General features: G+C 37.7%; 1 protein-coding gene across 1 annotated transcript in view; it reads right to left on the bottom strand.

The window, feature by feature from the left end:
* Window positions 1-2,066: 2,066 nt before the first annotated feature.
* CPZ (carboxypeptidase Z) overlaps window positions 2,067-14,658 on the bottom strand; it is a 38,474-nt gene continuing 25,882 nt past the window's right edge. The window contains exons 7-11 of the mRNA XM_027897990.1: window positions 13,711-13,869; window positions 8,501-8,636; window positions 7,305-7,444; window positions 4,586-4,685; window positions 2,067-2,899 (exon numbers count right to left, since the gene is read on the bottom strand). Coding sequence (XP_027753791.1) covers window positions 2,544-2,899; window positions 4,586-4,685; window positions 7,305-7,444; window positions 8,501-8,636; window positions 13,711-13,869 — 891 coding nt within the window. The 3' untranslated portion in view covers window positions 2,067-2,543. The remainder of the gene's footprint in view (window positions 2,900-4,585; window positions 4,686-7,304; window positions 7,445-8,500; window positions 8,637-13,710; window positions 13,870-14,658) is intronic.

Below are 14,658 nucleotides of genomic sequence, written 5' to 3'. Positions count from 1 at the left end.
GGGAAGATTCATTGATGGCCGAGCAATGAGGTCTGGACAGTTGGCAGGTCAGAACATTTATTAGTGTGATTGTGCAGAAGAAGTTTGGCTCCATGGTAGAGAAGATCCCTCTGAAACAAATGCGGAGACTGGGAAATTAATTATTAAGGAGGATGTTGCAAAAACATACATCAATACTGTTCGATATGTGGTTGGAAGGTAATTGAAAAAAATTATGTTGACTCTGACTTAAAAGGAGAGAGTCTGATGAACACACACTATAATTTCTGACGGCACTGTCTGCCTGCTGAACCTGTCACAATCCAAAGCAGCACTGGAAAAAGGCCAAGTCCAGTCTTTAAGTCAGGGTTTAAGCATCATGGAGTCTGCCAGAGAATTTTGGTTAGTTCTCACTTCTTTCCGTTATTACTTCAGCTGTAGAAGGGCATGTTCCATTGAAGCGTTTTAATCCCTCTTCCTATTCAGAAAGTACTTAATATGCTCCTAACTTTATGTTCCATTGAACTCTGCACACAAACATCTTTCAGAGAGGCGTATGAAAGAGCTCATCACTATGTTAATTTTCATGTATTAATTATAGTGCTGCCCACAGCTACTTAAATTTTATCACCACTTACAATCCTTTCAACCATCTTATAGTTGTGGGGTGGGTTGTTGTGGGTTATGTCTCTTATACCTCTTTTTTTCTTCTTTTTCTTTTCTTTTTTTTTTTTTTTTTTTTTTTTTTTTTTTTTTTTTTTTTTTTTTTTTTTTTTTTTTTTTTTTTTTTTTTTTTTTTAAGAAAACTCTCTAATATTAAATGCACATTGATTTAAATACATATTGAAGAAGACTTACGTAATCCAATTCAGGATAGAAATCCAAGCTAATACTTTCTCTCTCAGATATATATAGAACTAAGTCTATATTAATCACAAAAAAAAAAAAAAAAAAAAAAAAAAAAAAAAAAAAAAAAAAAAAAAAGGAAAGGTGATACTAATTTTTGTTGCATTGTTATTTGGCTTGTTTTGACCAATTCTTTCTCTTTCTTTTCTATTTTTTCTTTCTCTCTCTCTGACCACCAAAAAGACAAAAAAAAATGATCACAGAAAACTGTAGTAATACCTATTACTGGAAATAAACTCTGGAAGTCTCTCTCTTGCTCAATTTTCCTTGGCATATTTAGGATTCAGAGTTCCTTTAACTTGGCAAGCCTGGGCAAGAAACACTTATCCATGTGCACACAGTACATTCACTCCCACATAATTACATTATAAATACTTGTTAATGCTATGAAATAGTTTTCTTTCTTTTTAACGTAGACTCCAGTCCTGCAGACATTCAAGCACATGAATAACAGTCTCCTAACCTCAATCACATTACAACTGGGAATAAGGTACTTAGCCATGTGCAGCATCTGGTTGCAGAATTAAGATCATTCATCTCTTGGGGCTTCTTAGGCAATTTTAGTATGAGATACGTGCACACGGATTGTGGGATTCATGCAATGGGGGCTCCTTTACCTTAGACGAGTAAAAAAGTTTTCAGAAATTGAAGGGCAATGCACACAGCTCATCCAGCAGCTCCTGCAGAAAGAACATCAGCTCCAACAATCACCCAATTCACACACTGTGGTATTTAGATGGGGAAATACAGCCCACATATAGAGTTCATTAACCCTTCAAGCCAACAGGAAGTGTGGGCCTATGTGTTTCATCAACATTAGGGACTTTTTTTAAAATCACCCTAAAAAATGCATTGCCTCTAATATCTGAGAGGACAGCATCTTGCAAGATCACTATTCACTGAGGTTTTGCCCAACTTTCTTGAAAAGAAATTTGTGTTTTCTTTGATGTCTGCAAGTTCCATTAACAAGTATATTGGCTCAAAACAGCACATGATGTTGACAACCTTAGTGTAATATGTCACACTTTAACCTAAATTCCTCACAAATTATATCATGTATTTTTCTATGTCATAGGATTTATTTCCAGCAGTAAAGGCATTTTTCAGTATTTTGCCGAAATACATTAAAAACTTATTATTAAATTTAAAGAAAGTTTTTAAAAATTAAAAAAAAATCCCAAGATTTTGACCTGAAATTAGAGGAAATAATGAACTGAAATAAATATGCTAATGTAAAAAAGAGAAAAGAGTTTTCTGAATGTTTCTGAAAGATGTTTTTAGTATATAATCATTAATGCTTTAAAACGTGTACAAAAATGCATTAAAGGATCAGGAATATTTTCCTGCAGGTACTTAGGACCTCATAAATAATGGATGCAATGATTAACTACATGGGCAGAAGTACAGAGCATTACCAAGAACAAAAAATACATAAAATCTGGCCTTTGATTGTATGTGCAACAATTTTTTTTTAATATACAAAAAAACCCACTTGAGTATGCTCAGCTGCGTGTGAAGAGAAAACAAAAGAAGTAAGCGCGCTTGAGTTAACATTATATTTTCAAATGAAACATTTAAATATCGCCAAGAGCGGTGAGGGCGTCTGGAACCTGGTGGAAGGGCAGCAGAGGGAGCTGAGCAGAGCACCGCGATGCCCTTCAGCGCTGCTTGAGCAGCCACAGAGGTTTGTGCAGGTCTAGAGAGCTGAAGTAAGACCACCACCAGGGCTTCTCCCTGCCTGGCGACGACCCGCCACGGGCCTCGGGCTGCCTGTGCTGGGCATGAGGGTCAAAAAGTTCCAGTGGGTCGTACGGGTCGTACGTGTTTTCCATGGAGCGGCGGAGGAGCTTGCTGGGCCAGGCCTCAACAGGTCGCAACACAAAATCGACTCGCCCGGCCTGTTTCATCTTGGCAGGAATGGTGACCCTCTTCATCACCCGGCTGTATCCCGGCGCTTGGGCACTGATTATGTATGTCCCTGGAGGCAGGAGCCGCCAGTAGTCTCCATCAGCAGCTTAGGAAAGGTAAAAGCACAATAAAACTTGATTTTTAGTCTCACGCCCTCTAAAGTTACACAGCCACATACCCGTGCGCACACGGATGGCACAAGCATTTAGGGGGCAGGCTGTGAAAGGACCTCATGCTCTGAAAAATGTTTGAATGCAAACTCTAGATGACAAAAGGAGACTTTGCTTGTGAAAATCTTTGGGAGCTAATGGAGTAAAATTCACATACAAAATTTCAGCAACTGCTGTTCCTGTGTCACAGGGAAGAGAAACTTTCCTTCGTTCTGTTTTCCCAAGGGTACAGAGAATAACTCCCAAAGAAATTAATTTAAAGCTATGTGAAACTTAAGAAAGTGAAATCAGAATCCAGGCTGCAATATATATATTTAGTATGTCTAAGGAGCTAAGAAATCCCTGTTTTTATTAAATTACATTCAATTACTTTGCAGACATTCTAGCACATAAGACTATGGAGTCGGAGCTGCAGCTGGTATAAATTGCCATTAGTGTAAAATGGGTGTAAATTTCCTCCAGCTGAAGGTTAGAGCCTGCGGGCAAAATCAGAGAGTTTTAAAACAGAAAAAATTATTCTTCATTTTATATTTCCTTTATTTTGAAGGGTAAGTCTCTTAGCTAAGTAAATGTTGCGTTAATGCTATTTTCTTGTGGAATTTCTTAGTCTTTTTTTTAACACTGAAATCAAAAACTTTTTAATCATATGACATTCTTAACCCCACCTAACTAAAGAACAAATACTCCTCTTTCCTTCAGTGTAAACATATTTTTATTTAATTCTTAATCCTTTAAAGGTTCACTGTCAATGGGAAGCCATTGTCTGGGAAGAAGTTTGAAAAAGACCCTAATTCATGCCAGAGTCTCCCACCAGCTGAAAGGATCCGCATCATCTCCACTATTGTATCCCCTCTAATGCTAGTTTCTTTGGAAGCTGGAAAGCATCCATTACATTATAAGCCATTCTGGCTTTCCAAATTGATTCAACAACTGTCATTAGAGCAAAATGTTACCATTCATGTCTTCTGTTTTGCACTCCTCTGGCCTACCCTATTCTCACTGAAATCAATAATAAAAAGAGAGCATTGATTTCAGTGACAGCCTAAAAGCTCAGAACTTTATGACTGTGAAAACTAACAGTTACATACCCCTCAATACATGTTTACCAGTTGGTGGTATAATAATTCAATGCTTTAGTTTTTTTGCATTTGATATAACTACTGTACAAAAATTACATATATTTATGCTTTTCCATATGAACAGCAAGGGTTGCAGACCCTTTAATTACTGCAATTATTCTAGCAGTTAAAGTCAGAGTGGATCCTAATCTACTACCTGCAACATATATCTCAACTTACATTTTCCATCAGCACTCCACACTGAGGTACAGCCCCAGAGCAGAGAAATTGCCCTATTCCCCCAAACACTGGCTTTGGTGGACAGCAGACAACTCCAGCTAAAGTTTTTCACAGCAAGAAGTCTGTCATCCCAGAGACATGTCAAACTCAACAGCCAGCTTGACATGTCTTCTTTCTTGTTATTCTAGAAGCAAAGACACAGCTGAGCCTGTCTAGAGTTCTCTGTTAAGGTGCCATTTCTATCAAACATGACAAGACTTTTGCAGATTCATCTCTCAGTACTTTTCCTTTGTCCCAGAAAATATCTTAGACTAAAAATATTACCTGTGGTGACATCATGTTGAATGCCCCTGACTGAAATACGAGCATTTTTTATTGGGTTGCCAAACTTATCAGATACAATTCCTTTTATCCCCCGATGAACCTGGTAAAGCAAAGCAAAGGTAGATGGGAGTCACTTATTACAGTACCACTTCCTTATCTTCTACAAGCAAACTCTCTGTAGGGAGGAAACAACTGTCAAAAGGTTCAACTCCTTACAGAATATCTCAGGTGCTAATGCCCCTTGAGATCACATCCCCTATTTAGGGAGCTTCAAGGGGACTATGAGAAAGGGATAATGGCACTAGAGCTTTTTGGGTGAGGAATGTGGCTCTTCACTGAGAGACCCTTCTCTGCACAGATCACTGGCACCTCATGATCTGACCACAGTATTTAAAGACTGCTTGTGAACGTCTGCCCTAGACCCAGAACCACAAAGAAATAAAAATTTAAGGCTTTAAAACCAATCCAATGCTCTGTATACAATGAAAAAGAATCACTTAAGGTACTTGGGACTCGTCAAGTGCTGCCTACACTTCACTATGTGCCAGAATGTCATGACAGTGTATGATATCCTTTCCCCCTTCTCTACAAGCCCAGGACTGAGCTGCTTGAGCTGCTGAGAAACATGCTTGGTGACAATCTAAAGAACAGTGTGAATTCTGTCATACAAAAGGTTGCACAAAAAGCTCACTGTATTTGAAACTCAATAAAATCAAACAAAACAAAAAAAATCCAAGTATTTGAAAATTAAACCTCTTAAGGTTCTCTTTTTACAATGTTCCAAAATGAAAATATTTTATATTGGGAATTCTATATGACCTTTTTAAGTGAAAAATAATTCCATTTTAATTTTTTGTCTGAACTGCCATGATCAGCTTGAGCTGTTCTTTACTTCACTTTTCCACCTTCTTATTTTACTCTTATTTTCCCCTCTCCAGTATCCTTTGCCACAAAACAATAAAAAAAAAGCAGAAAGCATCAAAACAATGGGAAAAATATATTTGCTTTTCTGTTGGCGTATAAAGACTCTTAAAAATAAACGTCAAAATATCCAACCTTACAGTAATTCGTAATAAAAAGCTGAAAATAAAATGTCTGGTCTAGTGACAACAGTTTTTTAAGGTGGGACTGCATTGTCACTGCTCTTGTTAATAGGCCATTCTGTATTAAGTGGAGCTATTCACTAGAAGATTTAAGAACAGCTCAATATAAGGATTTGAAAACTGGTCCTTATGATGAAGCACTGCAATTTGCTTTTCAGCATGGGCTTGAGGATTTATCTTATGGATAGCGGATAAATCTGGTCAGAAGAGTCATCTTGGACCCAAATTTAATTTACAGTGTAGACATACTCAAACAAGTATGACCTCATCTAACTTCAATAATAATAATTTTGCAATTACAACATCATGGGATAAAAATGACGAAATTGAAATTTCTTTAACAATGTTGTTTTTGTTTCCCTTAGTAAATGAACTGTTTTTCATTTTTCTTTAACTCTGTGCCATATGAGTTTGGAAGAGCGTTTTGATATTAATTCTCATGGGGAGAAGGGATTGGTGTTTAGGAAAATGAATTCTACTTCTGCATGTTAAGCCAAGTGGATTTGTACACACACCAAAAAGCCTGGTATATATCAGAATCAGAAAAGTTTGAATTGGTTATGGCAGACTTAATCCTTATCGGGGCTAATTCAGTCATCCTTATCTACAAAGTAGTTTTGCTTACTGTCCTGCATTTACTCAAAAAGCTTTTCCAGCACAGACTTCTACAGTATCTCACACTATAAAATCTTTACATCTTGAAGACTTCAATTGCAATATATATGGATTTAACCCAGCTCCATTTGGATTCACTAAAACTCATTTTCATCAGACAGCTGTAAAACGAAATGAGCTTGGTGGTCTGTACTGTAGACTTTATTGAATGAGAATACTTACCACAAGTAGCAAGAGGTTGCTTAGAAAGGCTATAAAAACACTCCTAACAATTTTAAATTACTGTGTAGTCTATCAAAATAAGGCATGACAGAAAGCTAATCTACTAATGGCTGAGAGAAAGATGAGCAACTTCTGTTTCTGTGCTCACTTACTTATTGTCAGTGAGATATTTGTTTTTGCTGAGCTTAAACTTATTATTGAAAATTACTTTTAAATGGCATGGTTTAATGCTCAGAGACACACAGTTGTTGCTTTGGAAGATTTGGCTTCAGATCTTTAAAAACTACTTCCATAAAGAAATCAAGATGGAAAATGTGTAAACAGCATTTCTAGCAAGATTTTAACTGAATCTAAATCTCGCTGTGGGACAGTAGGATTTGGGACACAAACACAGAATGTGGAAAGCAAAAAGTTTCAGGAAGCTCTCTTGAGAGCTGATCTTGTTGCTTTAGTGTTCACAAGAAAGGTTGATTTATACTTTTCTGAATATATGGGGCTTCTATAGCTTTAAATTTTGGACACTATGTATAATGTTGCTCAAAGTATTTCTTACTGTTTTGAAGGCCTTTACAGTCCTCAATCTCAACTTTTCCTGCAGTATAGGCAGAATATTTTCCATGTGTACTACCAGACAAACTGAGGCACTGAGGACTCTGGTGGAGTGTCGTGATTGATTCAGCCCTATCTTGACAGTTAGCTGGGGAAGCAGTAAAGAAACTAATATTGGCAATGAAAAAGTTAAACTGTGAGCGCAAAGGTCTGTAAAAGCAGAGCCATACCATTTCCATGTAATTCAGAAGGGCACCTTTGTTTTCATGCCAGATGGTAAACAGTTCTTCCTCCAAAGGAAACTTTTCGCATCCTACCTCCACAGTAACTTCAAAGCAATTTGTGTGAAGGTAATTAAAATCTGCCATACCTATAGGTTTAAAAAGAAAAAGATGAGCTCATGAACAAGTAACGTAGCCTTTGCTTGTAGTTTTGCTGCTGCAATCAGTTGAATGCCGTCCCGGTGGGTTTAGATTATTATATTGCAAAGAGTACATGCTAATATATGAAAAGTATTCAGCAAATTCAGAATTCTACAACTTGTTTCAACTGCGTATTAACTAATGACAGTGATACTTCTTTGAGGCAAAAAAGCATAATTTTAAATTATTATTCTCCTGACCAAGAAGTAGCAATAGAGCGATGAGGATTGGTTAATCATGGTAATTGGATAATCGGCTGTATCAGAGGTGATTGCCAAGGGTCACCAGAACAGAAATGACCTTTTGCCATTATTATGCTCAAAACTGTTTCTGTACAAAAGACACTGGATATAATTTCGAGAAGAATGTAAGCCAAAGATACTTAAACCTAATTCTCACCCATGCCCCAAAGCATTCTAAATGCCTAGTTTCAACATAATTATTTGGGGATCAAGCTGAGTCCTATTTGAAAACACAACTGAACCACTGCTGAAAATTTATGAACATTGATATTTCATCCACGCCAATATTGTAGGAATCCTAAAGAAAACAAAATACTATTATTGGAGAAATCAAATTAACAACAAAAGCACAAATGAATGGAATGTTTGTAATTTTCCCTGAAAAAAATAATTTATTTAAACTGATTGAAAAAGCAGCACTTGCAAAATGGATTCAAACTCATGCTGCTAAGGAATGAGAGCATAACACTAAGCATTTATTTCTACATTTCAGATTTGAAAAACAAAACTATATTATACCAAAACAAATTTAATCCTTGCATAACTTATTAACTTTCCTCAAGTCCCAGTGAGGCTGAATACATCCCATATTATCTGAATAGAAACGTTACCAACATACATTTTGCTACTTAAATCCCCTGCAAGCTACGTTTTGCAGGCGCATGACCTTAAGCAAACTGAAATGAATAAAATTACTTTGTTCAAACCCTTGTGTCTCATAGAGGTTTTACCTCACTTGATATGACGGTAAAGTGGTTTTACCTCCAGTGAAGCTGTACCACTCAGCACCATTTATGATACCTCCACGTTTTACAAAGTTTCCGCCACAACGTAGTTCCGACCGGTCCGAGATGACAGGGTGTGCATCTGCATAGGCTTTAGCCAGCATTTTAAATACCTGTAACAAATAGTTTTGAAATGCATTTGTTTTTACAAACTGTAAACATTGTCATTACTGCTATTGCAAGCCCAGACAATGAGCCACCCAGACAATGAGCCCCCTTGAGACTGAAGGAGGCAATGAACTGCTGTGCAAGGAAGTTTTCATTTGTCTTCTTCTCTAAGGTCCTTCTCTGCAATCCAGTATATTTAGCCAGAGAAAAAGTTTTAAATACCAGTGGACTTTGTGATACTTGGCTTCTATCTATCATCTGGGACAGGAGCAGAAGACTGGTTCGGTTGAACTTCAGGTCCCAGGTTTTAAAGTTGAAATTATCTCTCCCTGTTATCATAGAATCCTAGAATGGATTGGGTTCATGTGGTGGTTTTAATCTAGGCCTTCCCTGGTTACCAGTCTGTAACCAAGGAAGGGGCAGTGTTCCCAGTATTCCATACGATTTTTACGTAAATTGTGGTATAAATAAGAAGGGAGGAGAAGCCTTCGTTCTTCTTCTCTTCCACCGAAGTTCGGGAACAGTGGGTCCCTGCATTGGTCTCGCTTATCTAAGGCTGAGGCCTGCAGCATCCACTGACCTGCCACGTGGAAGCTTGGAGAGTGCTGGCCGTGTCTGCCAAGCCTGCTTTCTAAGGGACGTGGTGAGATTTGTTTTACTAGTTATTTTACTAGTTCTCAGGTTTGATTACGCATATCTATTCAGTGTCCCTTTTTGTTTCCTTTTGTCCCTTTTTCCCCTTTCCCTATCCCTTCGGGGGGTGTTTGGATTCCTGTTTGCTGTGTACATAGCATCTTAACTGTAATATACATAAAATATATTTTTTATATAGCTAGCTTGGTTTTCAAGTTCTTCAATTTGCATAGTTTTTTTCTTTTGCCCCGGGGGAAGTAGAAAGGGGGGAAGAGAGGGGCTGCTACTGGGGGGTGGGGCACTTGGCAGGGAGCCAAGTCCAAACCATCACAGTTCATTATGGCTGGACTTCACAAATGAAGATTTGAGAAGGGCTCTACCCATGCCTGCTGGATTGGGTTAGAAAGGTCATAAAAGATCATCTAGTTCCAACCCCCTTACCTTGGGAAGGGGCACCTTCCACTAGATCAGGTTGCTCAAATCCACATCCAAACCGGCCTTGAACAGTTCCAGGAGTGGGACATCCACAACTTTTCCAGGAAACCTGTTCCAGTGTCTCACCACCCTCTTAGTGAAAAATTTCTTCCTTATATGTGAGGTAAATCTACCCTCTTTCAGTTTAAAGTCATTACCCTTTGTCCTATCACTACCTACCCTTGTAAAAAAGTCCCCCCTCTGTCTTTCTGGTAGACCTCCTTTAGGTTGTGTTTTATCTTTTGCTATTTTTACCCTTTAAAAAATACTTATATCACCTTCAGTCCCACTAGATCTTCACATCGACTGCTGCTGTTTAAAATAGACAGTGTCAATTTGTTTTGCACTTATCACTCACTCAGGCAAACCTGACGGTTTGATCTCAATGACAGTTGTTTCTTTGTGGGGCAGAAACCATTCTCAAAAAGCGAATGAAAGGATGTGGTGATGTAGGATGTCACCACTGATTTCCTAAGAATGTTGGTATTGATGAAGAGCAGAGCAGTCACCACACAGAAAGGAACAGTGACAGTGACATAAGAAACAGCAGCGGTCTGCAGAAACCATTTATTTGAATCATGCTCCTGCCTTTCTTTTCCAATGTTTATTCCAACCTTCTACAAAAATCCCCCCTCTCCTTTTTTGTTTATTTGAACCTCATCTGCAAAGGCTATGCTTTCAGATTTCAACATTAAAATTACAGCAGTTATCAGATGCTATTTGATCCTACTATTTATCATCAAGAGTTTCATTGCATATTGCTTAAGATAATGTGTGCAAGAAGTTGAGTGGCTAAAATCCTGGTTTTAGAAATAATCCTAAAACTTTATCCTTGATGTCAAAGTGACCAATCACACGACATTGATTATTATTTATGGTTGCTTCTAATAATCACAAAGCTGAGTCAATTATGGAATCAGATAGGTTACCAAGGAAAGGTGGAGAGTGTAATGTAAGTGTAAAGGCAATTTACGAAAATACTTCTGATGACCAGACACTAAAAACCCTGACTTAATATAAAACATTTCTGCAGCTTCCTTGAGTTTCTATGTGTCTAAGTATTGCCCAGCAGAGAAAATTATGTATCCTTCAAACTTTTACTGATAATAAGTGGATGTTAATTAAATTAAGAAGAACTTTTACTGCCAATAGTTTAGAGTCAGGCTCAATATCTTTAATTTCTACAGGAATTTGGGTACCAGTTCTGAATATCCTGTGGAAGGTATTTGTTAAGAGTTTTGAATGTGCCCATGAAACTTAGGAGTATGTTCCTCAGCTTTTACAAAGACATCTGCAGATGTGCTATTTTCAGTGACTAAGTCTTCTCTTGTTTCACAGCAAGAGGCATAAGGCTTTTGCCCAGTCACTAGTGAAAGTGAATGAAGACAAGTCGTAGTGAAAAGAGAAAGTGAGAATTCCAAAAGCAAGCTAAACAGATTTAAAAATAAAGAAATATAAATTACACTTAAAAAAAAATTAAAAAATAAAAGTTCCTGGATAATACATTTGTTATTACTTAGCAGCTAATGTATGACTAATCATAGACCTCAAAAAAACTTGGACATTTAGATGTACTACACCTAAATTTTTCCCATTTTGTGGAAAAAAATGAGAAAAAACAGAGAGGAATCCTCGTGTCTTCAGTTGCATGATGCTTCATTTCATGAAATGAGGTCAGTGCTGTTACCTTGGTCAGCACTTTTACCCCACTAATCATCTCAGGTTGGGGTTTTCAGGGGGATGAAAGGGAGTGTTTCAACTCACCAGAAGGAGTGGACTTGTTGTGGACCTTTCTGCTCTAGTGAGCAGAAACACCAGTGCAGCTTCTTGCGTAACACAAAGTGAGTGCCTGCTAAAAACATCCGTCTCCACAAAAGTCAAAACATGGGAATGTTTTGAATAGGTAGGCTGAACCAGGTGCAAGAATGAGTGTAAGGACATGGTTCAGCTTCGAGATTCCTTGGTGTCTGCAGGTACCAGCCCAGGCTGTGATGCAGGCTAGAGAGGCTTGAAATCTGCAGTCTTGGAGCAGGTGTCAAGAGGATCCTTGTGCTACCACACACACACCACGGCAGAGTGCGGGGAGGTGGCAGCATCCTGATACATTTTCAAACAGGGTAACCTGGTTTGAATGTATTTATCAGAATTTGACTTTTTAATATCTGGCCATTATCTGCACTGCAGCATTTCAGCCTGGCCTGAAAGTTTCCCCTTGCAGAGCAAATGGGAAAGGTCAGCAGTCAGGAAAAAGGTTATGGCTAAAGTATGGCAGCTAAACCAAACTGCTTTATTTTGGAATGAAGATTCTCTGGCAGCAGCAGCTGCAGGTGACATTTTCTAAATACAAGTTACTTCACAGACATGGGGTTTGTAACCTTTTGTGCAAATTTTGAAGTGATACTGATAGCGCTGTTAAGGTTCCTGTGCTGAGTAATTTGAAATATTTGGTTTCATTGAGCACACCCCTATCCCCTAGCCACGTATGTTTTAAACTTCCACATTTGTTGCCAACTTCCTGGACTTTGTAGCCACTGACTATGCAACAGTCATCAGTATGAGGCTCCCTGTCTTACAGTGTTGCAAACCAGGGATCTTTTATTGCACTGCTCTGGGATGGAGCCCTTTGTGTGACTGTATCACTTCACTCAAAACACACACGCTGTCCCTGAGTGGAGACGATGGAGGGACTGCTGTCCTTCCATTCCACAGATGAACTGCTTGATAAGGCACACACGGCCATATTCCTTCACCAATTATGCTTAAACCAGGATAGCCCTAGCCCAGGCAATGGGATATAAATGAACAGGTTTACAATTTCCCCTAGTCCTTACCAAGGGCTTCTGTAGCTTTCATTAGGATCCACCAGATATTTCTTACGTAAGTTTTTTACTGTGCAGTGCCTGGTTAATTTTACTGCCAAGTCATTTTCATATGTGCATAGTCAGTAGGCATTATACAGCTCAGAAGAAAAGGATTGATATAAAAAATGTTTAACAGTCATAAATACTTAAATATTTAATGTATGGCAGCAAAAACTGTCATTTTAGAAGAAGTCAACCCAGAGATACGCTCAAAGACAAAGGATTCTTCAAGTCAAAGATCAACTTCTGATTATTTTCAACTGCTGTTTGTTATATAAAGAACCACTTTTCTTAGAAGGCCAGGGACATTTTTAGCATACGCTAGAAGGCTGATAATCTAGCTGTTCTCCTGGTGGGCATGTCAGCAATGAATACTAGATTGAGGAAACCAAAGGGAAATAGGAAAGATGGCAAAAAATTTCACAGAAGATTTACAGTGTGTCCCAAATGGGGAGCTTTCCAGGGACGAGAGGGGGAAGCCTTTCCCGTTCAACTGACCTGGAATAAATGTTACAAGGCTGCCACCATATGGCAGCCAGCCTTGTTTTTTTCCCCTCTATAGATTTCAATGGAAAATAACACTGCTGGTCAGGCTTGTCCCTTTTCTTCTGGAAATCACTGGTAAAAATATCACAGCCTACTCCCCTTAAAAATTAAAAGCCTGGATTTTCCTAGATTGTGCTTTATGAAATCATATTTGGCCTCACAAAAGATGAGTAAATCTTTCCAGACCATGCTGAGAGTGCGTTAATGATCCTCTATTTTAAAGCACATTAAGTAAATGTGTAAATCAGAATCCCATAATATTCTGAGTAGGAAGGAACACACGATCTCATCAAGTCCAACTCTTAAGTGAATGACCCAAACGGGGATCAAACCTGAAATCTTGGCATTATTAGCACCCTGTTCTGAACAACTGAGCTAATCTCGTATTATGTATACACTTTCATTATGTATATAAACCTGATTTATTACATATTTAATACATACATGCATATAGAGGGAGACCCACCCACACAATCTAAACAAATCAAAATTTGTTATTTGTTAAAAGAAAACATTTCCACGTGGAAACCACACGAGTTTGCACTTATTGCAAAAACAATATTACCTTCTCATCAGGTGTAGGGGAAAACATTTTTTCTTCCATAGGATGCCTTGAATAGTCATAAGGATAGGTCACAACCAGCTCACCCCCATGGAGGCTGGCAGAGAGCACAAATGGGATAGACCTCAACCACTTCATGACTGCTTTTGTCTCAGGAGCCACCTGAAATCCAGAAGAAAAAAAAAGAGAAGCTGTGACTAGCCATGCAGCTCCAAAGGGATTTGGGCAGGATGACGGCCAGTGGAGAAGGCAGTGTGTAAAAAAGAGAATGCTGAGGTTCTTTGGCTTTTCCATCTCCAAGGTTAATAAGAGGAGAAAGTCGGTTCACTCCAGGGAACAGATGAGACACATTTTTCACTGTGGAAAAATAGGGGAAAAAAAGAGAAACCTTGACAAAAATAACTTTTCATTGCAGTGACATTTTCGGCAGTTCAAAGTGATGATGGCAGCTTTTTAGGCTGAAAAACCTGTGATGCTTTAACACTACTAGCAAACCAAATTTCTTATCTAATTTAATTTCTGAATCAGCAGGAATGACTGTGGATGGATAAACTGGAATAGGGGGATCAATTAGTAATTCTCATTACTTGTTGAAAATACATTTACTATCCTTTGGTCCAAGTTCATCTGCAAATAAATGAAAATTAATGCATATAATAAAGTACAGCAATGTCTGCAGTTTACCTACAATGAACCAAAGCAAATAAGTTGCCTTTGATTTTGTTTTGGGTTTTGGTTTTTTTGTTTGTTTTGGTTTTTTTTTTTTTTTGTTTTTTTTTTTTTTTTTTTTTTTTTTTTTTTTTTTTTTTTTTTTTTTTTTTTTTTTTTTTTTTTTTTTTTTTTTTTTTTTTTTTTTTTTTTTTTTTTTTTTTTTTTTTTTTTTTTTTTTTTTTTTTTTTTTTTTTTTTTTTTTTTTTTTTTTTTTTTTTTTTTTTTTTTTTTTTTTTGTTT

The sequence above is a fragment of the Empidonax traillii genome, unplaced genomic scaffold (assembly GCF_003031625.1).
Source record: "Empidonax traillii isolate 1590-97213 ecotype Southwest subspecies unplaced genomic scaffold, ASM303162v1 scaffold572:size406828, whole genome shotgun sequence".
NCBI lineage: Eukaryota > Metazoa > Chordata > Aves > Passeriformes > Tyrannidae > Empidonax > Empidonax traillii.
The sequence above is the reverse complement of the archived record's forward strand: the minus strand, read 5'-3'. Positions and strand labels throughout refer to the sequence as shown.